This window comes from Caloenas nicobarica, chromosome 2, assembly GCF_036013445.1.
Source record: "Caloenas nicobarica isolate bCalNic1 chromosome 2, bCalNic1.hap1, whole genome shotgun sequence".
Lineage (NCBI taxonomy): Eukaryota > Metazoa > Chordata > Aves > Columbiformes > Columbidae > Caloenas > Caloenas nicobarica.
The window spans coordinates 39,501,084-39,527,351 of NC_088246.1; the positions used below are offsets into that span (position 1 = coordinate 39,501,084).

At 37.4% G+C, this 26,268-nt stretch overlaps 1 protein-coding gene across 1 annotated transcript in view; it reads left to right on the forward strand.

The window, feature by feature from the left end:
• Positions 1-1,343: 1,343 nt before the first annotated feature.
• The window catches only part of KCNH8 (potassium voltage-gated channel subfamily H member 8), a 189,685-nt gene continuing 164,760 nt past the window's right edge, over positions 1,344-26,268 (forward strand). Inside the window, exon 1 of the mRNA XM_065628355.1 lies at positions 1,344-1,419. Coding sequence (XP_065484427.1) covers positions 1,344-1,419 — 76 coding nt within the window. The remainder of the gene's footprint in view (positions 1,420-26,268) is intronic.

The window sequence follows — 26,268 nt, forward strand, 5'->3', positions numbered from 1 at the left end:
TTATTGTTTTTTGTTTGGTATTTGTTGTTTGGTTGGTTTGTTTTTAATTATCTGACATAAAGAAAGCTCCTTTTTGTCCCTCCTGTGCTCATTGTGCTGCTTATCCTAAAAAGTGGGAATCAAAGTACTCTACCCATCTGGAGAGAGGGAGAAGTGCAAACAAATAGGAATAGCAAGAAAGAAAAATAACAATACTGTAAAATAGCAAGAGACAAACAGGCTTCTCCTCCATAATTCACAGTGGTTTTGTAGATTAGGGAATGTACTTGCACTTTTCTCCAGTGTCTTTGAGTCCTGAAAGAACATGGAGAAGTTTTGCCATTGCTGCTGCAATAAGTGAAATGACTGTACCTCAGGGCATTATCTGGCAGCATTCAAAGAGACACAGTACCAGCCTGAGCAAGTTACTCATCTCAATGTAGGAGCAGCTGGTGTGCCTGCTTTTTAATTTTTTTTAATTAATTTACACATCAGACCTGCTGGGCTAGTCTTGACTCTCTCTTTGGCTGTCAAAAAAATAATGTATTTCTTCCAGGAATTTTTCAGGGAAGAATTTCTAAAAAATTATCTAGGAAATATTCACAATGAAGTAGAAAATACCTGTCCAATAAATAAATTAAATAGCCTCGACATACAAATGACTCATGAGACCACGCATCTGATGGAGCATTCTCCGTGTTTTGGTCCAGTGCTCCAATGAACATCTATGGGGCACTTGCTATACATGTCAATAGCTTTTCTCCCTTCAGCAAGGTAAGATCTCAAGCATTGCCCTGTGCTGTTGCTACTCACAAAACAGGGTGCATGTGAGTTAATATGCTTCAAGCTTAAGAAACTTCTTATGTGCCAATGTTGGCACAGCTGGACGGGTCAGGCCGGGATGGGGGGCGGAGGAGAGCGCTGGCTGTGCTGCTCCTGCCCCGCTCTCGCCGCAGGTAGGTAAAGGTTGTTCTCCTTGGCCTCTCCGCAACCCGGCTGCTCTTCCCCGGCATCCCCTTCCCGCTTTCCTTGGCGGGAGGCGAGGGGAGGGGCGCGGGCGCTGCTGGCCGGGGGGTTCCGCACCTCTGGGCGGTGTCTCCTCACCTGTTCGCGGCGCTCCGCGGCCGCCACGCCCGGCAGCCGGGGGCGGGAGCGCTCTGCCGTGCCGGCGCTGACGAGCGGGGGGCTCCCGGCGCCGGAGGCGGTGCGGCGGCATCCCCATCCTCCTCCTCCTCCCTGTCCTTTCCTCCCTCCCTCCCTGCCTCCGCCTCCTCCCTCTCTTCCCCCGGGCGCCCTCTGCACTTTCTTCTCGAACCACCCTCGTAGGCAAACTTTGATGGGGAACCTCGCACCGCGCTGGAAAAATGCCGGTTATGAAGGGATTACTGGCACCTCAGAACACCTTCCTCGACACCATCGCCACCCGGTTTGACGGCACACGTGAGTCCGGGCTGGGGCAGCGGGCGTTGTCTCCGGGCGCCCAGAGAAGGGGATGCACGGTGGGTACCGTGCATACGATGGGAACCTCCTCTTTCTTTCGTCCCTCCGGGGGTTTCCTAGGTACCAGAAGCTGGCAATGAGGAGGGGGAGGCGAGGGAGCTCCCAGTCTCTCCCGCTCTCCTGCCTGGCTTCTCCACAGCTTTGCAGGTGGCGAGGGTGCTGGATCCCCTCTTCTCCCGAACCCCCGCCCTGGGGCTCCGGAGGGCCGGCACCAGGGCGAGCCGGGTTGTCCCTGGAGCCAGGATCTCTGCAGGAAAGTTGTGTTCGGGGCTGGGGCTTCCTCTGCCGCCGAGCGCCCCTGGCAGCCGAGAGGCTGCAAGGGAAAGGCAGGCTTCAGAGCCTGGGCAGGGCTTTGGCAGGAGGCTTGGGGATCTTTTTCTTTATTACCCCCAGCCCCGCTACTAAATCTCCCTAAAAGCTGAATTCCTGTAAGTCGGGCTGAGCCGTGTCAACAGCTGTTGGAGGGTGTTAGCGGAGGAAGGAAGGGCCCTCCAGCGGCAGCGCGGCGCTGGCAGCGACGTCCGACTGCAGCACCATGGACGGGGCCCGGCCCCAGGCGGGTCCCGCCGCCCACGGCCCCGCTCAGCAGCTCCCCGGGCAAGGCGGTGCCTTAGCGTGCAGAGCTGGATCCTGTGGGGGAAGTTGGCTTGTTCCCCTAGGGCTGTGGGTTCTGTGGGTTAGGAGTTGCCTGTATCTTGAGTCCTGTTTCTACTTTAATGGGGCTCATTAACAAAAAAAAAAAGTGGGAGGTGAGCAGGGAGAGAATAGGTTTGGGCCAAAATGAACTCCCCTTTAATTCCCTTTAAAAAAAATCCAGACATCTAAAGTGGTGGAAAAATAAACTCAGATTTGAGTTGCCGTCGGCTGTTTCTCGGATGTAAATGTTATAATCTAGTGGTCTGACGTCTTCTTGATTATGTATCTATTGGCATTTTCTCAATGGTTTGGTTAGTCTGTATTTAAGACAACTGAACTGTGATTACAGTATCAATAAGTTGTAAAATGTCAAGAAAATGATGTTGTTACTGAGATCAATTGCAGAGAAGTACAGAACTGCATTATAGCTGCTCTGTTAGTCTGAGGATACATAGCTAATTATGATTCAGGGCCATTTGTAATTGATACTTCATTACAAAGTGAACTCTCTCAGGACTACATAGATGTACCTTTAAATTCCTTTGACTACAGAACTCAAAGTCCTTTTCCCCCATCCTCCACCCTTTTATTTCTGTGAAGTGTATGGGTATTATTTACTGCATATTGAAGCATGCAGCTCTGATAGGGGTTTTGTTGCTGATACTGTCATTTGCCAGAAAAGCAGTTTTTCCCTGTTTTGTGCTGAGAAGCCTCCCCCTTTACAATGGCTTCCTTTCAAAGGATGGAACACACAGCCTGTGAGCTATACATCCAAACATTTAATGACTTCTATATTGCTCTTCAAAGATCCAATTTAAGAAGCAACATCAGTGATGACACACAGGTCTTTTATTAAATAAACACTAGAAAAATATCTAATCCCTGTATTCTCAGTGACACCAACAGACAAGTGTGGTAGAAAGTTTACTGCTTAGCTGAATTCTATAGTCAAATTTAGCTACTTTTTAAAAGCAATAATTCTACTAATAGTTCTACTAATTCATTGAGTCAATTGGGCCATTCTTTTCTTAAACAAGAGGAATCAGACTTCAATGTCTTACTTTGCAACTTCTAATGCTAGTAACTCTACTTTTTCATAGGATGTAATTAAAAAAAGATGTAATTAGATGTCTAAGTACTTCAAGAAAATATGGCACATTATATTTTATTACAGATGATGAAAACTTTATAGAATTTGGCTTAAATATTAAACAGGCCTAGAAGACATCATTGTATGATTATCAGCATATGAAATATTCCCAGAAGTTCACAAGGGAAGATGTCTTATGAATGAAGTAATAAAAGTTTGGAGCATGGTAGTATTCTATGGGAAACTGGTAGCATGTCTCTTAATTTACAGAATAACATACCATCTCTTTTAGAGTGTTAAATGATGAATCAACTTAATGTTTTTCTGAAACAAACTTATCTATATCAATCCACATCATAGCTCAATTTATCTTCAGAAATAGCTCATCTCCTGTGTTGCTTTGATACAACATATTTTTTCCTTTAAAATGATTCTTTAACTGACCTTTTTTTTTTTTCAAATAAAGAAATACAATTTTGCAAAATGCATACTTAAGCATCAAGTAGAAAAATTAAAGCAAATTTTGTTTTAAGTTGTCCAGATGGTATTAGTGAGGTTGTCCAGGTGACTAAAGCTAGAAGTAATACCTCATGCTAATCCTTGCAGGAATCAGTCCCATGTTTTACTAGTTTTATAGATGACACAATCTGTGAAAGTAACAGAAGAGATACAGGGCACTGAACCTGAGGCTGTGTTTCATAAACTTCTTTGACCTCATACATGATGATATTTAGATGTTAAAACACAGTTTTGTGTCAAAGGGCTGAGCTTTTTTTTTTTTTTTTGGATTGTTGTTTTAACATACTCTGTAGTTAACAGACCTCCTTTCATTTTAAGCCTCTGGGAAAGATATATTATGTTGACATCAGTGATAGACTAATCCACCATTGCATCTTTAATCCAGAAGAGGGATAATTCTAATTCTGGGCAGCAGCGCAAAGAAAGGATTCCAGATAATATTAGAAAATATGCTTTGCACAGGACTCCTCAAAAATTCATTCACAAAAGTATTTTAATTTTACTATTGCAATGATTTATGTCTACTTAGAAATCATAAATCACATTATGAAAAAAATTGCATACCTCAAAAAAGCACAGATAACTGCTTTACAGATGCTTCAGCTGCTCAGAATTCTCATGGTACTTATTCCGTATTGCTATATGTGTGTGTAGCATACATATTCTTTACATATCAAACTAGTGAATATATGCTGAACAAAGAGAATTAGATTGATATTGGGGTGACTCTTAGATGTGCAGGAGATTCCAAAGATCCTGCAGAGTTCTCATTGCCTGTGGTGCATATGTGGAAGAACAGCATTAAGGGTTTGCTTACCTGAATTTCCATGACAGAGCTCTTGGATCTGCCTAAGTGCACCTTCTCCTTCTTATAACTCTGAAGTGTCTTTTGTGTTCATGACATAACAGTTTAAGTCAATACTTTCTCAAAGGTCTTTTCCTCCCTCTCTGATAACTAAGCACCAGGATGTCATTAAAACACTTTTTGCCCCCTCTATAAATATGCTTATGTGGTTATTAAAAAAGAAATTAAACATACACACTTTCAAATTAATAACTTGTAGTTTAGGCTTTTGCTATTTGGGGTTTTTGGTTTGTTTGTTATGGTTTTTATTTATTTGTGGTTTTGGGGTTTTTTGGATGTTTTTTAATTTTCAAGGCGATATCATTTTCAAGTGTGAAATTTTCAAGTATTTCAAATACAAGCTGATAATTAAACCCCCCAAATATAATGAAAATAAATGTCTGAATTGAGTTACTTCATTTCAAACTCTTGAATTAAAAATTTGTACATTTTTACTCTTCATCTTTATTTAGATTAGGAGAAGCATCCAGAATTGGTTGCATGGTAGAAAATTATATTCCATTACTTTCTCACATATATACGTAAATATACATTCTGTATGCACTATTTATTTATTCCAATAGATAAATCCACTCCAGAGGTGGTTGTTTCTGCAAATTTCCGATAATTTATCAGAAAGCAAAGCTAAAAGAGATTCAGCAAATGGCCTCATTAATTTGTATTTTTTAAAGTATGACAATTTTGTGTATGGTTATACCATAAAATGACAGCTGAAGTTCTATAATTATCTCTCGTGTCTATCAAATATGATCAGTTTCCAAATTAAGTGTGTACTTCCACATCTTTATTAACAATCTTGTATGATCAGACTAATCTGAAGATCAAGCTGAGTTAATTCCTTCTTGCTCACTGTAATGGTGATAATTTGGTAATTCCTTATTTGTAGAACAGCTTCTACATTCAGATTTCCAATTAAAAACTTGCTTAAGTATTAACAGACAGAATTCTGTATAATCCCTGAGCAGCATTTTTTTTTCTTTTGGTCCTTACCTATCATGTGGATTCAGTTGCTTTAGTTAACCTAAGGGGCAATCACAAGCATCCACTGTCATCATGGGTAGAAACAGGTTGTTTCTTCTGAATAATCAGCAATTGGTACAGAAGTGAAAGCCTTTGTATAGTGTGGTCTTCCCAGAGAGCTTGCATTCTTCCTCCACTGGCCCCAGGCCACCCCCGTCATTTCCTTTTCATGCTCATAAAGAAACTGGTGAGGTCTGCCAGGTTGAGCCAACGTACTAACACTTTCTGCAGCTTTGTTGTCAAATTCTGTGTCTCATTCAGATTGAACTTACCCTCTCTAGACTAGGCAATGTGCTGTTTCAATCATAACATGATTATCACAAAAATTTCAGAAGCAACAAAGCTCTTCTTGGCTACTGATACTACTCAGCAGTTCTCTCCCAAACTGACTCGAGGAATTGCAAGTGTTAGGTGTAGGGAAATAATGGCTGAGCATTCCATGGTGAGGACAGTATTTGTCGGACTCCGGAGTCAGAGTGGTCCAACCCTTCAAGGCTGTGACCAAAGAAGAGTGAAAGACTCAAAATATGATAAGCACTGATCGACGTTAAGGAGACTTCCAAGCAATGGCAATTAAAAGCTGGTGGCCTGCCGAGCTCTCCCTCTGAAGGAACAGAGATGCAGGGAAGGTAGTCTAGTTCTTTCTGCTGGAGATCAAGTTATCCAGAGGAAAATATCCAAAGATACATATTTAGTTGGTCTCTTGTTATGCAGACTCATTTTGCCCTTTGCTTGTATCCTTGGGTAAGTAAATCTGTTGTTTTGAATGAATCATGTATTTGTCACTGCAAAAGTATACTGTCAATACAAGAAAAAAAATCTTGCTTATTCTCAGCTCAGAGCACAAAGAAAGCAAACACTTTTCTTTTTGTAATTGTCTTCGAAAACATGGCCTGTGTTGCAACTCAATGCAGCTCTGTTACTTAAGGAAAAAAAAAAAAAAACAAAAAAAAAAACAAAACGTGATTTTGAATATAAACCAGGGGTCAGATGTTGGAAACTGTGGTGTGCTGTTGCTCTTCCCTGGAAGTAACCAAGAGGCTAGATGGCTAGATTAAGCAGCTACTTGAAAAATCTTTTCCTCTTCTTTTGGCACAAGTGTTGGGGGTATAGAACATCATAATTTGAGGTTGTTTTATTTGGATGATCTTTGCTTTCAGCAGTTATACTAAGTTCTGGTTCTAAATTGAGCAGAAGCTGGACCTGAAACACACAGAATTGGAGAGTTTCAGAGGCATCTTAAGGCCACATTTCCTAACTAATTCTTGAGATCTGGTGCTAAGGATCTGGTTCAAGACAAGGTGTGCAGCTGCTATTTTTAATATCCAGTCACGGGATTATTCTTTAACATACTGAAAATTTGTTATTACTGTATGTTTTATTCAAAGAGCTTTTTATTAGAGAAAATATTGGTGTATTTGAATCATCAGGTGGTGGTCTATTGTTTTTCACTAGACAGAAGGAAGTTAGAATCACAATTTTGCAGCACTTCTTTCAGAAGGCTATGCAACTTATTAAGCACACCACTTTTAAGTGTAAGGTTTCAGGTTAATACTCATAAAGTTAGACTAATAGCCTACACTATTATTTCAGAAGTAAACTCTGTATTTGAATTCAAGATGAACATTTGAAGTTTAAGAGAGGAAGAGAGTCATTAAATAAGGGAAATTTTTTTTCCTGAATAATACAATAAGACTATCTTTTCTATTGTGCCTGGGTAGAATTTTATATGTGAGGCTAAGGAACCTGATACTCAGTGCAGTGATCAAAACAAATCTGTATATTTGGAGTGACATATAGTTGAATGAATGTATACTTAGTCAGTGAATTAAAAAAGACACTCTATTGACTTTCTAAATCTTAGATGATTATCAGGATTCCCACTAGAGATATTCTGTAAATCTACTCTTATTCTTCTCCAAATGTATGACACCATTTTCTTCTTCAATAAAATTTCAGTTAGTAAATAGGTTTTCTCTGGAAATATATTTCTTTTATTGTTATAATTGCATTTACACATTCAACTTCTATTTTTTCCTGGTTTTATTTTGTTTATGCAGGTAGCAATTTTATACATATTCCCAGGCTTTTTGAACACAAAGAAAACCTGCTCTGAGTACTGTTCAGAGCAACAGAACAATAGAAACACAACAAAAATACTTCCTCAAGCACATGCAGAAGTGTAAGCAAATATATACACATGAATATATTACAATAAATCAGGAAAAGTATGAGTTTACAAAGTATTAACTACTGTTAGCACTATTCTGATGTAATGTATTTTTGAAAGAGAAGTTGCATGTGTTACATCAGCTGAAGCCTGGAAAAGGTGAACACAGGCAATTACTACTGTAGTTCTGCATTTTTGCAAGCTAGTTTACTGTACCATGTGTTTAAAAAAAAGTGACTAAAGCAAAGAGCAATTAAGAAACAACCTGCTTCCAAAGTCATGTTGTTTCCCGCCCACTCAACCTAAAAATAAATAAATATGAAAGAGAAAAAAGAAAAGGGGGAGGAATAAAGAAACAAACAAGGCATTCTCAAACTGCAGATGAGAGAGATTTCCTTAACAGTAAGAAAAGTCTTTTGGAGTTTTGCTTGCCAAGGGCTTCTGTCTCCTATTTTCTGGGACTGATAATAGTATTCAAAGGCTTTGGAACAGGTGTTGTTATTAAAATACTAGCATATTCAACATCAAACTTGACATTATGTATCTTCTGAGCATCCCTAAAGCTTAATGTTGGGCTGTCAATCATTTCAAGGACAACTGAAGACAATGGCATTATGGAGAAACACCTCATCTTCCCTGTTGAAGTTAGATGCAGGAATTGTTTTAAGAAATATGGTGATGCTTCAATGATATTTTTTTTTTTTTTTTTTTTTTCCCATTTTCAGGGAAGGGTATATTGTTGTTGGGGTTTTGTTGTTGTTGTCTTTCCTCCCCCTCCTCACAAGTCATCTATTCTATTTTTAGTGGCTGCTTAAGACTAGGTTTAGAGCTTTCTGATCCCCTGAGAGAAACATGGGTTGAGTCAGTTGTTCCTGGGTCTTCAAGAGATACTTTTCATCAGAATATATTTTTGAGAGTCCATGGCCAGTTTAGTTATTTTCCACTAATGTTTTTAATCAGATAACATAAAAAGCATTCAGAATTGTTGTATTTTATCCATAAATAGCACTGCTGCTTTGTGAAGATCAGTAAAATCTGATAGGAACACACCTATTCTGTGTAAAGAGGAAAGCAAATAGGGAGAAATCAGGATAGGTAAGAGAACTGTCCTGAAAGACTTCCAAAATGTTCCCTCTCAAGTGGAATTGGGGATGTAATTGGTTCTATGGCTGAATTTCTCCATCTTTGAGAAATTAGGAAAAGTATTGAAAATACAAGTAAAGCAACTGCCATTACCATCCAGATTTTCACAGAATGTTGTAATGGCAAACTGGCAAAATGCTAAGTCAATTTTTTTGGTCAAAATGAAATAAAATAAAGCCTCATTTAAAAAATTTTTGGCCTAACTCTACTTTCAGTGAAGCTGAAATGAAATTTATTCGTGTTTATAATTTTATTTTTTTACTTCAGTGAGAACAGAAGTGTTCAGGTATGACTTTTAACATGGTGTTATAGAATTTTGTAAATTCCTGCAATAGCTTTTAAGTTTTGCAAGTCTGTCTCTTTCTTAAAATGACAGTATATGTATTCCTCTGAGTTCATTGAAATTATATCAGTATCTTATTTAGGTAAATTAAAGAGGAGTCTGGTCCAAGACCTTAAATGACCTTTCTAAAGAGTATCTTAAAAAGTACCTTAGCTTTTCTCATATATATATATATATATATATATATATATATTTATTTATTTTCTTCGTAAAAGTATTCAAAACATATTCATGCACTAAGTACAAAAACACTTCCTTAGTATCAGCCACAAAATAGAAGTGCAAAAACCTTATGTCTGTGTTTCAGGAAATATGAATTTATATACTCTTAAGAACAAAACATGAAACATGAGGAAATTATCTCCTTTAGAATTTACACTATGACAAATAGTTAAAAGGAGTTAACACAACTTTTTAACTTATTAATATATCCAACAAATAGGAAAAAAAAAAGGGAAGAATTTGTCATGAAATGATTCTTTTTTTATTTTCTTAAGACATCAGTAATAAAAATGTGAATACATTCATGCATTGAGTCTGGGTTAGACCTTTCTTGCATCAAAAGAAGAAATGGAAGAAAAACAACTATGACACTATCTCACTTCAATGTTCGTTAATAAAGACCTTTAATCTATTATTACTTTTAAATTTTACCATGAAGAAAAATAATGCAAGAGATCTTGTTTGCAGTAAATTAATTGTCAGTATTTAGATGTATTACCTTTGGGGAGATGTAGGCAGTTTTGAGGTGGTATTATACAAAGCTGTAATCGTTAACTTTTGAAGACAAAACAGCTTCTAGTGTGTCAGCAATGAATTCACTTTTTCTCTAGACGTTACTTATGACTGCTGGGAGTCCAGGTTCCAGCTCTTAGGACTTTTAAAGGTTGAAAGTTTCCAGGGTTATTTTGCTTTTCCCTCAATTTAAACCTATAGAATTACAGAAAGATTCATCTGGACAGCATGGGCCTGAAACTCATTACTACAGCTATTTTTGGTGCCCTTTTCTTTTTGCCTTCCATCTCCCTCAAGAGCTTATTATGATACGTGACTAGACATCTTATTCTAAACGTATGAAAGAGAAATCTAAGCTGGCCATTTTGTCATTTATTTGATTTTTACACTGACGAAATTGTCCTAAGACAAATAGCTGGAATTTCTTCTTTTTTATTTTATTTTTTTTTCCACTCCCCTAAATGTCAGGTATCTCTGGTGCTGAGAAGAGTATAAATTGTGCCTTTTCTTACATTTTGGAGTTAATAATGTTAAGAAAAATAATGGGACTATTATATTGGTTTACAGGAAAATATTTTTGTAGGAAAACCACTTTTTTTGTGGAAGCTCAAATACCTTCTTGTGTGGGCAAAATAATTTGAATAAAACAATGATAATCACAGTATATCACTAATAAGCAGGCTTTTTAATGATTCAAATGAAGAACGCACAATATTTTAATCTACGTGTTTCTCTTGAATATATGGATCAAGTTTGGAAGATGATAAGACAGTCATTGCATTTACTAAACTGGATTGTTTCTTTAAGTTGAAAGATCTTAAGGCTAGGAGTTTGGACTTTTCAAGAACAATGGGAAGAAGCATGCGTCTCATAAAACCTGCAGTTATAGAACTACGTGTTAGGCATTTCAATAATAAAAATTTCAAAGAAAAATATAGTTTATAAATACTAATGGAAGAGGTTGAGCCACACATGTTAAGAATAAGGAAAGTTAACAGGATCAATTTTTTTTTTTCAGAGGAAAATATATAGCTACAGGTTGTGACTTTCAGTGATACAGCAATTAGACAGTATGTAAGGAAAACTTTAAGAGAATAGTACAGTTAAGCACTGTATTTTGGGGGCTGTTGAAAGTCTCACTGTAATTTAGTGTTTGTGATTTTTATAATATATTGGTGTTAGTGACCTTGTTTGAAGCAGAGCTGTGCTACAATACAGTATGGCCAAGTTACACCTCAGTTGTGCTTAAGAGATTCTTCTGCATTGGGAATAGAAAACAGGATGCATTAGACACCCTGAATCTCTTTATCTTTTTATATTTTTACAGAAATATCTACCTAAACTTTTTTTTTAAGTAGACTTATATGAGATTTTTAGAATGCATCAGGACAGTGGCTCTACTGATATAGCCTTGCAGAGCATGCGTGTGAGACACAACATGCTCCGTGTGTCTGTTACCAACAAACTCTTACCTGGAATTAGGGAAAGGATGGCTCTTACATCATACTACATTAAGTCCTTCTCTAAGGAAAAGGGTGTCACTATTGGTGACCTCACATCAGTTATGTAAACACATTTACATGTGTGCTAAATGTTGTGCTGGTTAAAGCCTACTTCCAGAGTTTCTTCTGGTATGGTGCAGGTTTGCACCCAACTATTTCCAATAACTTTGACATCGCTATAAGAGCTTGTCACTTTTCTATCTTTCAATATGTGATTTTTGTCTTTAAATTCATTAGCAATTACAGATAATTATTTAACTCATTTTTGTATCTGCAGGCAGTAGCCATAAGTGGCATGTGAATTTTGAAAAAGCAGGCTATTCTCCTTCTAAGATGTATTAGAGAAAAAAAAATAGATTATCATAGAATGGTTTGGGTTGGAAGGGACTTTAAAAATCATCTAGTTCCAACTCTCTTTATAAGTGACCTTAAATACAGAACTGATTTTTTTTTTTTTTATTTGCATTGTGAACAGGAGTGGTGAATGATTTTCAGAGGGAAGCAGTTCTATGCAGTAGAGTGTGAGAGTCATCTTTAGCCAAGAAAGACAAAAGGAGGGAGCAGCTGTGAAGAAGCAGTGACTGGTGGGATTGCTGAGTGAGGAGCAGGTAGTGCTTTGGAATGATCTAAATGGTTGTAGCACCACGGGAAGCTTCACTTGGCTGCAGAATATGGTTAGGGAAATGTTACCAAGAATGACTATAGTCATTGAGAGAGGTTTAAAAGCTCTGTCTTCTCTCTTCTCAGAGAAAAAATTGCCTGTGGTCCTATAGTACTTGGAGGAAAGCCATCTGGCAGCCTTGGTTGTCATAGGCAAACATGTCTTCATTATCTTCTTGATGAATGTTTAGCCACTAAAACCAATTAAATTATTCACTTCATCATATCGTAACTTCTAGCTAGTGCTATGGGGGGAAGGAAGCAACCAAAAGTAAGTTAGGTAGCTGACCTGATGAAAAGCATAGAAAGAATTTACTATGGCAACTTGTGGGTTTGGTGTTTTTTTTCCCTTTAAAAAATATTTTTTATTAAAGGCTATTTTTATAAATGACTGCATTTTTATAAAGGGAATGAGGAACCACAGGGGTTTTTTATTTTAGCTGATTTTGGGTTTTTATGTGTGGATGATTGGATAGTACATGATCTTATTTTTCATTAACTTGCTTATAGCATGTCTGGAAGTCTACTGTGGTTCTCATGTTTGCTGTCTGTCCTGCTCCTCTCTCAGAACTTCCCACTCCTACTTCCAAACAGCTGCTGAGCAGCTACAGATTGTGTCCTAGCAGTGAACAGTCCCAGCTTAACTCCACGCATGGGGCTGTGAATTACAGCAGTACAGTACTGTTTCCCTAAGCAGCTGATCGATCCCTGCAGCAGAGGCAGTGATGAGCAAGAGTCAGGATGGACAGGTGGAAATAACTGCAGACATTTAAACTCATTAGTCATAATTCTTATACCAATAAAACAGGCAGCTGTTGAGCTGTTTTCATGCTGTTCTGAGCAGGATCCAGATGGGGACCCGGGGTTTCGGTTCCAATTGCAACTCAGTGCTAATTACCAAAGCAGAGAGTGGCAGCAGTAACTCTTGGAGAAGAGCACAGAGACTTTGTTGCCTGTTTCTAGTCGGAGTTATCTGAATTGCTCTTTTACTCCTGGCTTTTGTCCTAACTAAAGAAAATAATTGTGTATCAGAGATAAGCTTTCTCTTGATTCCAACAGTGTCTTTAGAAAAGCCAGTTACCTATCTGGACCTTTCAACCCTTTCTATTTTGGGTATATTTACAAATACAGAAATATATGCAGGTGATAACTTGCCTTAATTATAGAAGAAAGCATGATATGGTTAGGAGAAATAGTTCATGTACTTATCTTTCTGCTGAAGAGAGTCTTCTGCAAATGATAACTTGAACTGTCAGGGCAGACCTTCTGTTTGTGTCTTCTGTGGTAAATAATTTTATCATTACTAGTTTCTGTTGTCCTTTTTTGTGGGTTTGGTTTTTTTAAATGTATATAGTCATAACCTGATGTGGCATCAGTCTCACACGAACTAGAACAAATTACTGAAGTAGTAAGTTGGCATCATTGTACAAATAGATATGGTCACTTACCAAAATCGTGGGACAAGGAAAAGATTTCCTCCAATACAGACAACGGTCAGAGGGGGGAAACAAAACCAGCCAATATATTTGTCATTAAGTAAGGTGCAAAGTATAGGTAAATTGTTCAACCAATAGTCTCACAAGTGAATAGCACAAAGAGTGTCTCCTCTGGGAGTTTGGTAAATTATTAGCCACCTAAATAAATAATCTGGAATTATAGTAATTCATTCACCTTTTACTTTTTTCTGCTTTTAAAAACACATTTACCTTTTATGAATTCTTTGTAGGCAGGACCTTCACACTGAAAGGAAGAAACACAAGGGAGACAAAGCCCAACAACGGAAATACTGTGTGGCCCATGCTGTGATAGATAGGTCTTAATAAGCTGAATTTTGGAAGATGAGTGAAAAATTTACAAGTGAAGCTAAGAGGTTAGAATTAATTGGGGAAACTACAGTAGGTTTTTTCCCCAGCCTGATGTGGTTGATATATCATTTTATATAAACTGTTGTCAAAAAAAAAAAGTACTTCCAGGATACAATTAAACATTATGAAACATTTTCTGCCACCTTTACATGTTCTGTTCTATGCTGGGTTGACTTTCTAAGATAAACAGGAATGAAGGGAGAGAGAAAAAGCGGTTTTTAATAGATATATTTATAGCATATAGATAGATATATTTGTGTCCTTACATTTTTAATGCTCAAAATTACATAAAATTAATCACTCATGTTTAATTAAATGTATGTAGTAATTATTCTAATGAAAATATTTTTCTAAAGTGAAGTTAATGAGACAGTCTTTGTAATGGTGTTTCTTAGTGTGATAGTTGCTGTTTTTCTAGCTATTAAACTTTAATATATTGCTATGGAAAGCACAGTGATTTTATTTCATCTGCTTTAATGCTCAGAGTATTGTAGCAGTTTGCATAGCACTTGAATATTTTGGTGTTCATTTATCATGTTTAATTCGTGGCTTCCAGGGAGAGTTTGTGAATGGCACAATAAACTAAATATAATAATAGAATAGTTTGCTCTTGAAAGCAGGTGCTTCCTGAGAGCTTTTCAGGCTTTGCAAGCAAAGTTTGTGGCAGTAAAACACTGCATTGGGTGTTCTGATTGCTAGGCTGTGATCTTCTTTGGTACATAAGACAATGACATATTGGGCTACATGACATGGAATATCTGTCGGGCTGAGGATGCAAAGTGGGAAATGCTTTCCAGCTAGACTCAGTACGGCTCCATGGCATGTCATTCTGCTGCAGGGGAGCACCAGTGGCTCTCCTGTTCCTGGAACCCATGTGCCAGATTAGTATGTGATTAGTAGATCAAACATCAGGGCTGGCGCTACACATACAACGTGGGCACCTGACAGGAAAGGGTCTGAAGTACTGTGCTGTGTGATATTCAGGCCAGTATGCTGTGATTTATGAAGCAAGAGCCAAGAGCTGTTCTCTGAATTAGCAAGATGGTAGAATAATACCCAGAAATAAAACAAGTTGTATCCATAGAAATTCTATTTCTTTCTGCCAGGACTGCTACTCCGCATTAAAGGTTGTTTTTGTTCTTAGGTTTCCAGTACTTCTTGAATGAATTTGTTCTTGCTCTTATAATCAAGTATATGGCATTATTATGAAAAGCAAACAAAAAAATCCTTGTGGTCCTAAATCAAAACATTTATCTTCAGTTTTTAGTTGTCTGAAACCTTGGATCAATTCTGCAATTTTATCTAGTTTTAAGCTCAAAAAGTAATTTTCAGAAGCCTTTCATATTTTGTAACTCAAGAAAGGTCATGATGATCAAAATTGTTTCAGGATCTCTGGTAGCGTCTAAACGTGTAGTGGTAAAGGACTAGATAATTGTAACTGAAGAAAAATGGAGAAGTTAAAAGAATGAAGGATGTATCTTATTTCCATAAGTGCAAACTGCTACCAGAGTTACAGTTATGAGGCATCTACAACCAAAAGCCACATTTGAACCATATCTATACTATTCTTGCCATGAAAGAGATGTATTTCACACCCTTAATTCTTTCTGTAGGATAGTTACTTTATGTGAATGGCTTGTTGTACACGAGAAGCATGTTTCCTTCCTTACCTTGTATTTCTAAAGTTAGTCTCGTAAAATATATCCTAACAAGACTAAGCTAGCAGAAATTGTTTAACTATACTGGGGACAAGCTCAGAGGAACAAAGCACAGAACTAGATAGTCTAGGTGACAGAAAATCATCCTGTGGTAAAAACAGTATCTTTCTTTTTCTAATCTTGGATTGCTCTCAATCGCAGACTTTGAAGAATTGAAGAGGATTTTTCACGACAAAGGATTTGTAACAACCTATGCTAGGATGAAACAGCGTGTCTATAAAGAGGAATTCTATCTTGCAACTCATATCTTTCACAACATTCATGCTCAGTCAGCAAGAAAAATCTTTTCATATAAATGTTGTTTTAAATGTCCAGGATAAAAAAAAGTTCATATAAAAATGTACTTTCTACTTTCCAAACAGTTTTTCTAATAATGCAGCTTTCAGACCAAAAGTAAAAAGAAAGTTACATTAATGTTTAAAAAGAAAAGGAAAACCAAAACTAAAAGAAGAGAACCCAGGGAAGTGACTGTTAAACAAGTTTAAAATAAAAATGTGGCAGTAATTAATTGGTGTTCTTTATAATGTTGGCATGTTTATTTCATAACTTCAGGACTGTTATGTTGTGTTCTTTATGAAACATGAGGAGTACATGAAGAGTCAACAGTGGGTTTTATTGTTATTGACTCAATTTTCTGAGGCACAGCTGTACTTGTTTTCAGTCTACTGAAAACAAAAATATTACTACTATGAATTCTCTGTGTCACGGTCTGTCTTCTTGTTTTCAAAATCATCAAGACCAGAACCTCCTAGCACTTTAGCCATACGCACTTAGTTAATTTGTTTCTCTAAAGTGGTATCTTTTGCAGTTTCTTCCACTAAGACTAGGCACCAGCAGCCCATCCCGCATTGCTCCCAAGACAGTTCTTGACTCAGCTCAGGTCAGTTGCAAAATTCCTCTAAGTTTGAGAGAGTTGTTCTTGGAGTGTGGGGATCACAGAATTTTAGGGATTGGAAGGGACCTCAAAAGATCATCTAGTCCAATCCCCCTGCCAGAGCAGGAACACCTAGATGAGGCTACACAGGCATGTGTCCAGGTGGGTTTTGGATGTCTCCAGAGAAGACGACTCCACAACCCCCCTGAGCAGCCTGTTCCAGTGTTCTGTTACCCTCACTAAGAAGTTTCTTCTCAAATTTAAGTGGAAACTCCTGTGTTCCAGTTTGAACCCATTACCCCTTGTCTTACCATTGGTTGTCACCAAGAAGAGCCTGGCTCCATCCTCATGAACACTCACTCTTTATATATTTATAAACACTAATGAGGTCACTCCTCAGTCTCCTCCAAACTAAAGAGACCCAGCTCCCTCAGCCTTTCCTCATAAGGGAGATGCTCCACTCCCTTAATCGTCTTTGTTGCCCTACGCTGGAGTCTCTCCAGCGGTTCCCTATCCTTCTGGAACTGAAGGGCCCAGAACTGGACACAATATTCCAGATGAGGTCTCACCAGGGCAGAGTAGAGGGGAAGGAGAACCTCTCTCGACCTACTAACCACCCCTCTTCTAATACACCCCAGGATGCCATTGGCCTTCTTGGCCACAAGGGCACAGTGCTGGCTCATGGTCATCCTGCTGTCCACCAGGACCCCCAGGTCCCTTTCCCCTACACTGCTCTCTAATAGGTCATTCCCCAACCTATACTGGAACCTGGGGTTGTTCCTGCCCAGATGCAAGACTCTACATTTTCCCTTGTTATATTTCATTAAATTTTTCCCCGCCCGACTCTCTAGCCTGTCCAGATCTCGCTGGATGGCAGCACAGCCTTCTGGCGTGTCAGCCACTCCTCCCAGCTTGGTGTCATCAGCAAACTTGCTGATAGTGCACTCAATTCCCTCATCCAAGTCATTGATGAATATATTGAACAATATTGGCCCCAGAACTGACCCTTGAGGCACTCCACTAGATACAGGCCTCCAACCAGACTCTGCCCCATTGACCATGACTCTCTGGCTTCTCTCCGTCAGCCAGTTTGCGGTCCACCTCACTACCCAATCGTCCAGACCAAAGTTCCTCAGTTTAGCTGTGTGGATGCTATGGGAGACTGTGTCAAATGCAGTTATTTATTTGTTCACAAGGATAACTGTTTAAGGTACTGAGACTTTTTATTTCCATGAATAATACACAGGTTTCTTAGTTGTCTCATGGGAACTACATCGCTAGCCTGAGTTCTCCATAACTGGAACATAAACTCAGCGATGAGAAATGTGAACCTTTAGACCCTAGCCCTAAAGTGGTCATTTTTAATAAGCAATGATCATGGGATTAAATAAAAGGGACATCTAGAAAGTTTCTTTGCATAATCCTTTTAATGTATTATATATATCATTGCTTAATTTCATAAATTGCTGGAATTCTGATGTTTGAAATTTATTAAAGTATCAGATACAAAAATGTCTCTTCAGCTTTTGCAAGTATGTTGAGATGAGGGACAAATGATTTTGTGTGCCAAAGAACCAATGAAGCCTTGTTTCCTCTTGCAGTTGAACTCCTATATGAATTTTCTGAAATTCAATAAAGTCAAAGTGACACTGAAGCGTTGTGAAAACAGGGCATGAATAATTTCTCTCTTGACTGTTTTGTGAAGCTTATAGCATCTTAGTACCCTTCAGACCTCTTCTCCCCTGTTAAATATTGTTGAAAAGAGGCAGCAGATTTAGTGTTGAGAAGGGAAAAGACGGAGGGAATCAGATGTGTATGGGAAACACATTAATGTATATTCTGTTTGCTTTATTACAAAAAGTAGCAACAGATTAAAACTTTCTTGAAAGATCTGGCAAGTATGGGCAATCCACAACAGCTGAAGTTTCACCCTTTTTAACACTCAGAAGCAGATGCTCAACTGGCTCTGCATTGATGTTTTTCAAGTTCAGACATATTTGGTTTCAGAAATGCTTGCTATAGTAATTCTGAGTCTACTGCTGCAAGAGAAGAAATGAATCAATTGAAATTATAAGATGCATAACAGTAATACATGATAGTTGTCCTTCTTGCTATCTTAGATATGAGCCTTTTCTCAGAACTGCCTTCCTCCCTTTTTAGCTAATAAATTTATCAGTTAATGCCCCCCTCATAAGTGTGAGTAGAAGGATTGAAGATGGGCTTTTTGTCAATTGGATGTTTAGGAGGGGACTTTGAGTAATTCACTAGATTCACTTTCCTGATGAAAGACGTTCTAAACGGTATGGTGAATTTGGCAGGGGTTTTGTTGTTGTTGTTTTTGTTTGTGTTGTGGGGTTTTTTTCTATTTATGTATTTCCTAACAGGTTTGAGTTATTTATGGAATGGAGCAGGGGAAAGTGCTTTTCTCTCTTTTGACTGCAGCAGGAATCTTGCATTCCTAATCTTTAGTGCTTCTTGGATGCACGTTAATTAGAGGTCTAAACCCGACCATACAACTGCCCTTTATATCTGCATGAAACATGATAAGAACCTCTTAATAGCTCCTCTCAAATTTCTCACATCTGGAAAGAGTGGAAACACGTGTGGTTTAGAGTTACCTTTTTTTTTCTGCTTTTATGGAACCATCTTGTATAACATAATGAGAATTACACCTTTTTGTCTTAGGAGGACTAATGCAGAGAGCAAAATAGAGTGGTCAAAAGCAAGCCCACTTTGTTTTTTTGTCTTGCATTTTTTTTCCATGCATCTGTCTAAAGCAGATGGAACTTGAGCTAATTTCATCAACAGAAATTACTGATTAAGTTAACTGGAATAATCTATTTGCTTGAAACAGTTTAGAAACAAATGATACTTAAAGGAGCTATCTAGTAACATTCATTTTTACACAGTTTCAGCTAAATCATATATTAGCACACAAAATGAAACAGCTGGGGATAATGTCTCAAGTGTCACTTGAGAAAGGAGCCAAATTTATATCCATAAATTGAACCCATCTGGGTATGGGGAGGTGGTTTTTTAGTTACATGTAATATAGGTAGCAGTCTTAATATGCACATAATGTATTTTTCTAATAGTTAAAACATGATTGGGTTATATGTTGAGTTATTTAATGCCTTTAATATTGCTGAATAGTGTTTCCTTTTTGCCTAAAAATATACTTAAGGAGTATGAACTTAACTGGTTTAGTGATAGGAATCATAGCCTGGTTCCTGCCTCCATTTTTTTTAAATACTAAAATAACTACTGATCTAATGACCAATGAACTGTACGTTGCAAGATACTTCTAATCGATCATGCAGTCTTTGGTGAGTTATTCCCATGAAAACGATTTCTTCCTAAAATAGCAACATCATCTGGCATGCAGTGGTAGAACATCATGTACTTACTACAGTCTCTGTTGTTCTATTCAATGTTAAAAATGCTCTCAAAGTAGTTTCCATATAAACTGAACCACCTTGTATACTATTAAGTTTTTTAAAAATAGTTTTTTCCACTGTTAGGAAAAGCTATGTAGATATATCATGCATTCATAACATGAAAATCAACATCACAAAAATACTTGTTAATATTATAATGATGTGGATTCTGATTTTTTCCTTCAGAATTGACCATTAGAATGCCAGAGTTTTATCAATAGGGAGTAAAAATAGGAGAGTTTGGTTCACTTGGCCTGTATTTATACTTTCACATGTGGAAATCGGATAATAAGGAACAAGCCCTCCGACAGTTCTCAAAACATAGATCCAAAATTAATTTCTGCATAGTCATCCTTCTCTGAGTCTGCATATAATTTATAATTTGTAGTGCATTATTTTTTATAAGTGACTGCATTCTTGTGAATACTTCCCTGTAATAAGTCTAAGGAGTGAAGTCAATATTAAATTAAAATTTGAAACTCCTGGAAGACCAACTATTTCAGTGTCTTTGTTGTGAACAAACTTCCCAAATGGATTGCCAGTCATGGGAAAGGGACGGGCAGCTCCAGATGGTGTTTTCTCCATCTGAAAAGTGTCCTCTCCAATGATTAGAGCAGGGAAGTAAGGAATAAATGCCTGAAGTTTGATGGGACAGAAGGGAGCATAAGTGATCTTTTCTCCTTGTGACTAAATAGCCATACTGGAGGGTAGTTGGTAGTTGTCATTGTCCAGTTAAGTCATTGAAAAATGTTGGATTTTTTTGTTTTGTTTTGGTTGTTGTTGTTGTTTTGGTGGGGTTTTGTTTGTTGTTGTTGGTTTTGTTTTGCTTTTGGTTGGTTGTGGTTGGTTTGGTTTTTTTAGTTTTCTATTCATCTGTATATATATATATAAATATTATAGCCAGTTGTAACCACTGAAGCGATACAATTCGAAAACTGTTCAAGGATAACACGCTGTTTCAGACAAACCAAGTTAGTATTGATATTTGAACCTAAATCTACTGGTTATATTTATCATCACTAGAAGTTCTACAGAGCAATGTATTGAAAGATGCTGACCAAATTAAAGCTGGGGACAGTATTCCACAGGGTTGCACTGATCACTAGGTCTGAACTTGATTTGGTTCTTAATGAAGCTAAATTGAAAAGTAAAGTAAACCACCAGTATTACCCTTGCCTTTCATTGTAGAGATATTTAAATAGAATACAGACAGACGACTGTAGGAAGCTGCACGCCATAGGTTACAAGGAAATATACGTGGGTCAGGAGTGATTGGGTTGCTGTTTACCATTTACCTCATGTTAGTTTGTAATCCCACAGAATGTTGGGAGATTACGGTGGAACAGAGCAGCACTGTAACAATGCTTCACGTAGTATTAATCAGGAAAGAAACATTTTTTTCCAGGGAAGAAGAAAAAAGCCCCAAACAAACAAAACAGACAACCAAAAACCAGAAGGAGCACTGGGTACTCATCATAGCGCATGCCTTTTCATAGTGAGACCTGTCAGGTTTGAAATATCCCCTGCTTGTCGCTGCATGCTCTCCATCATTGTTCCTCAGGAACATGCAAGCCCATCATTTGAAAAGGTAAGAGAATTGAATGTGGAGCTCCACAGATAAGATCTTTCCCAGCTAGAATATTTTCCATGGGGATGTCATCCTCATTTCTCTTGATATTGATTGCAACTGTGCAGATGTTTCATTTTATATTGTGATAATACGTGGACAGTAGGTTCCTAGGAAGTGTTTGATCTCTATGTTTTGTAATGTTATTATTATTATAATTCAAGCTAGCTTAAGTCATGTCTCTTGTTGCTGGGTTTGCATTAAGCACTGAGGTGTGGTCTGAATAGGTCTATAAGTCCTTTAATTTAGACAAAACCTGTATGCGTGAGCACTGTATGGTATCTGTAGCGTGTTTCACATGCCCTAGATGTGTTCCACCAACTGAGGTGACCTGCCACATGCCTATGATCTGCAAGGGACACAGGGTGGGCACGGAGACCTGCTACAGCAGGTGCTCAGCAAGCCTTGAATTGCAGGAAGCACCAGCAAGACTCTGTGTGACATCCTGTAGCAACGTACCAAGTTAAGTCCAGGGAGACCAGTGTAATACGCACGGGAGACTTCATGTTTTCTGAAGGTGGTAATGTTGCTTTGATGGTCTGCCCATCAGTAAAGTATTTGTCCATGATTTCTGATGTCCCATGCTCCTGCTAGCCTATCTGCTCCTTCAGAAATAAGTGCATGGGGTATGTATTGCAGACAAAGGTGGGAATGCTGCAATTCTTCCTAGGTAAGAAGCCTGGGTGGAATAAAAAGACAAATGTGAGGGGAAATTCAGGTATCTAGTAGTTCTAGGTTTGAGTGAAGGCTAGCAGGTTGGATGATCTAAGTTATACCTTCACTCTGGCTCTCTGGGCAGTTACTTTTATAAGGCTGAGTAATTAATAAAATTTTCTAACTTAATTTTCTTATGTCCTTGAAGTGAGACATCACGTACATCTAACTTGCAAGGGGGCTTTGAGGAACTTTCAATGTATATAAAACATTTTGAAGATGTACAGTGCCCTGCAAAATATTAGCTATTATTCCTTTTTACTAAGAAGTTATTTCTTTTCCAAATCCATTAGCATTGCTATTATTTAAATAGAACAGAAGCCAGAAATTTTTTAGCTTTGGGTTGCTGCTGTGAATGAATATTTTTCAAACAGAGATTTCAATTAAATTATCAAAACTTTGGGGGGAAAAAAAAAAAAGTCATTTTTACCCTGGTTAAACCGAAGCTTTCCAAGCTCTCTCTTGGAGTAAGTGGCCAATGTCACCAACATAATATTAGCAAATTGTCAATAGGCCTGACATCCTATCCTTATTTGGCAGATGAGTAATGTTGTGCTAAGTCCCAGTGACTTTTGAGATAGTACTGACTGTTTGTGAAGCTGTGCAATTACAGCTGTTACTGTATGTCATCTATAGAGCAGTAATGAAGGTATAGTACCATTTATGCAACTTCAGCTAAACAGAAGTTTTGGGTTTCTTAGTTATGATGTCATTTCTGTTTTAAGAAGTTTTATGGTTTCTACCATAGCTACATGTTCTCCAGTTATCGTTGCCAAGTTAGTTGAAACAAAAGCAGGTTGTAGAAAAGGGTTTATTTCCATGTTCTTTTCAAATTTTATCTATGTTAGTGTCACTTACCATTTTGTGCCTCAAATACTCTCTTATTTTCTGTTTGTACATTTTTTCCAATTGGATTTATCCATTCTTTTTAAATGTAAAGTAATTTTTAAAAATATAATAGAAGACCAGAGCCTTTTATTTGTTAAAGTTTGTCAAGGCTTAAGTTGAAAATGCATATATGCTTCAGAAACTCAATGTGGATAATCCTACTATGGTGAACTTATTAGAAGGCCTGTCCGTCCTTGGAATATTAATTTTCCTTTTTCTTCCTTTCCTTGACTTCTGAAGGTGGTTTTTTGTGATTTTTTTTTTTTTTTTTTTTTACATTTATTTCATCCTTTTCAGTGTATCCTTCCATATGTATAAACACCTTTTTCACTTTTGCATAGAGGTTGGGTGCACATGGACAATGAAGAGCAGGATTACAAATGCTGCCTTCTGTGACGCACACGCTTTCCACCTGCACAGCTGTCTGTCAGTCCAGCTGTTGTTATCACATCAGCTATTCTTGCTTAGGAAGAACTCAATTGGTTACTTGCTGATAAAGAAGCATACTCAACCCTGATGACTCCTAACTCATAGTGGGCTGGGACTTAGGCTCTTCCCTTCTTTTTTTGAGCTATATGAGTTGGTTCAAGCCCGCTCTTTAGGTGTTTGTGTATAAATAATGTGGATGGTGAAACTGGAAGACTTTATCTTAATATGTTCTTTAAGATTTTACCAAAAAGGTCTTTAAAACACATAAAAATAACCTTTTAAGTAATTTTAGAGGAAATAATTATTTAATAGAGATAAATTTCAGAGGTTCACATTTATTTAAATCTTAACCTTTAAACCCTCTGTGGAAGCATAAGTAAGTATCCACAGGACACCGAAGCTCAGCAATAGATTATTGTTTGGACAGAAATATTTCAAAAAATCATATGCCCATGTACAGCCAGAAAAACACCTACTAAACCCTGAATAGTGAACCTTAAAGTCAGATTTCTATTTGCAAGGCACTAGGGAAAAATACCTATTTATTTATTTTAAACACTTAATACTAGAAGCCTTGTTTGCCATCCTTTTTTAATAATAAGGTTTTGTGTTGTGTTGTTATTTCTGCTTTCTTGAACAATTTCATATAGACTTTCAGATCTATATGTGCCATAAATATCAGAGTATAAATAATCTATAGTTGTACAGACATTTCATAAATAATGCATGGCTGTGACACGAATGAGCATGCCTAACTTGCAAGGTAACCTTTTGAAACAGTGATAAACATGCAACAAAAATTATTCCCACCTTTGCAACACTTACACACTGATGTAGCAAGGAGACAAAATAGAAGTTTAATACACAGAAACAAAAGAGTGTTCTCAGGCACTGTTAGTTGTAAATGCAGACCGTAATTATAATTGTTCTTTCAATCTATTGGAGTGTTAGGTAAGAATATAACTACACTAATTGTGTGTTAACCTAAGGAAAAAATTGATACATATTCTGCTTCTGGAGATCACACTGTTGACTAGCAGTGCTTTGTGCAATATTCTAAGTGAAGTTTTTTGGTTGTGTTATTGCCAGATGATACACATATCAAAACGCAAAAAATAGCATTTAAAAATAATCTTTCTGTTCACATATTGCTTAAAAATGCAACTTGTTTCTTACTATTATTGAATTACCATAGAAGATCATTTTCATTTTGTTTTGTGAATATGAATCTTGAGTACTTCTTCATCACGATTTAGATTTCTCAAGTACATTTTATATGGAGAACTTCTTAATGAAAAAAAATCCCTTTGCATATTATCTCTTCCAGTGATATTATGTTCCATTCAGTTGTGAAATCCTGTAGACTATAATGTTTTCTCCCTGAAAACATTTTGACATTTTCAATAGTTTATCTTCATGTTTGCATTTTTGTTTTGAACTATACATCATTTAAAACAATGCAAACTAGAGGCAGAGACAAAAATGTGCATGACAAATTATTATAAACAACACAGGCAGGGGAAAATAAGGCAAAGTGTCTAGAAGAGATACTGTAGAATTAAGGAAAAAAGATAATGGATAGAAGAAAAGGCAGAGATAATGAAGTATGTGAACTGTCGTGACCACATGCCTATATTTAGTGTGTATGGCTATTTGTGTCTAATGTTTACTATTATTATATCTACGTGTACTGTCACATATTTATAAAGCCACTTTCCCCTTATTCGCCTGCCATTTCATGCCTTAATTTTTTTTTTTAATTTCTAACTGGGAATAATGGAGTTTGAAAGGTGTATTATGCTATAGTCAAAAAAATTCCCCCAAAATAAAGCTGAAAGTCTTGCACAAGGCTGTGAGTCAAGTTTTCCTAAATATCACATATTATTATGTCTTAGTCTTTCAGCTCTGTTAAATGACATGGAGAAAATTGATTTTAGTAGAGAACAAAAAATGTTTAGATGTCTTGCAGCATGCATGTCATTAAGGGGGCATGTATTATGCTTTTATTCAATCAGCCGCAGTTACCACCAAATGATGTCATGTTTAATTTATGGTATGCTACTGCTGAAAACCAAGATGGTGACATACCTTTCACTTTAATGACATGCAAGGCTCCAAGTGCTCCAACTGTTTATCACTACATGATCATTTCTGTTCATTGTCATGTGTGTCTTTAAATGTGGTAGGTCAGACATGCTTTGGGAAATTATGCACCTTCTACTTTCCTGTACAGTCAGATTACCCATTTAGCTTAATTATAGCATAGAAAAACCATTACAAAGATATTTATTAAGAGTTTTTCAATGGTGAAAGGAGTTACAAGTACCAGCAATAGAGTGAAATTACCCTTCTCAGTGTTGCCAAATATTGCAGTAAAAAAAAAATCCAGAGATACACGTGGTTCTTGAATATAGTAATATTTGTTTACCACACAGTTCTATGCATGGTAAATCGGGGCAGGGGGTCTGCGGAGCAAGGGAGATCCATTATTGATTGCTTTGAAAATCATAGTAAAATCCCACATTTTTAGAAAACAAAGTGGGGTTCTGATTAT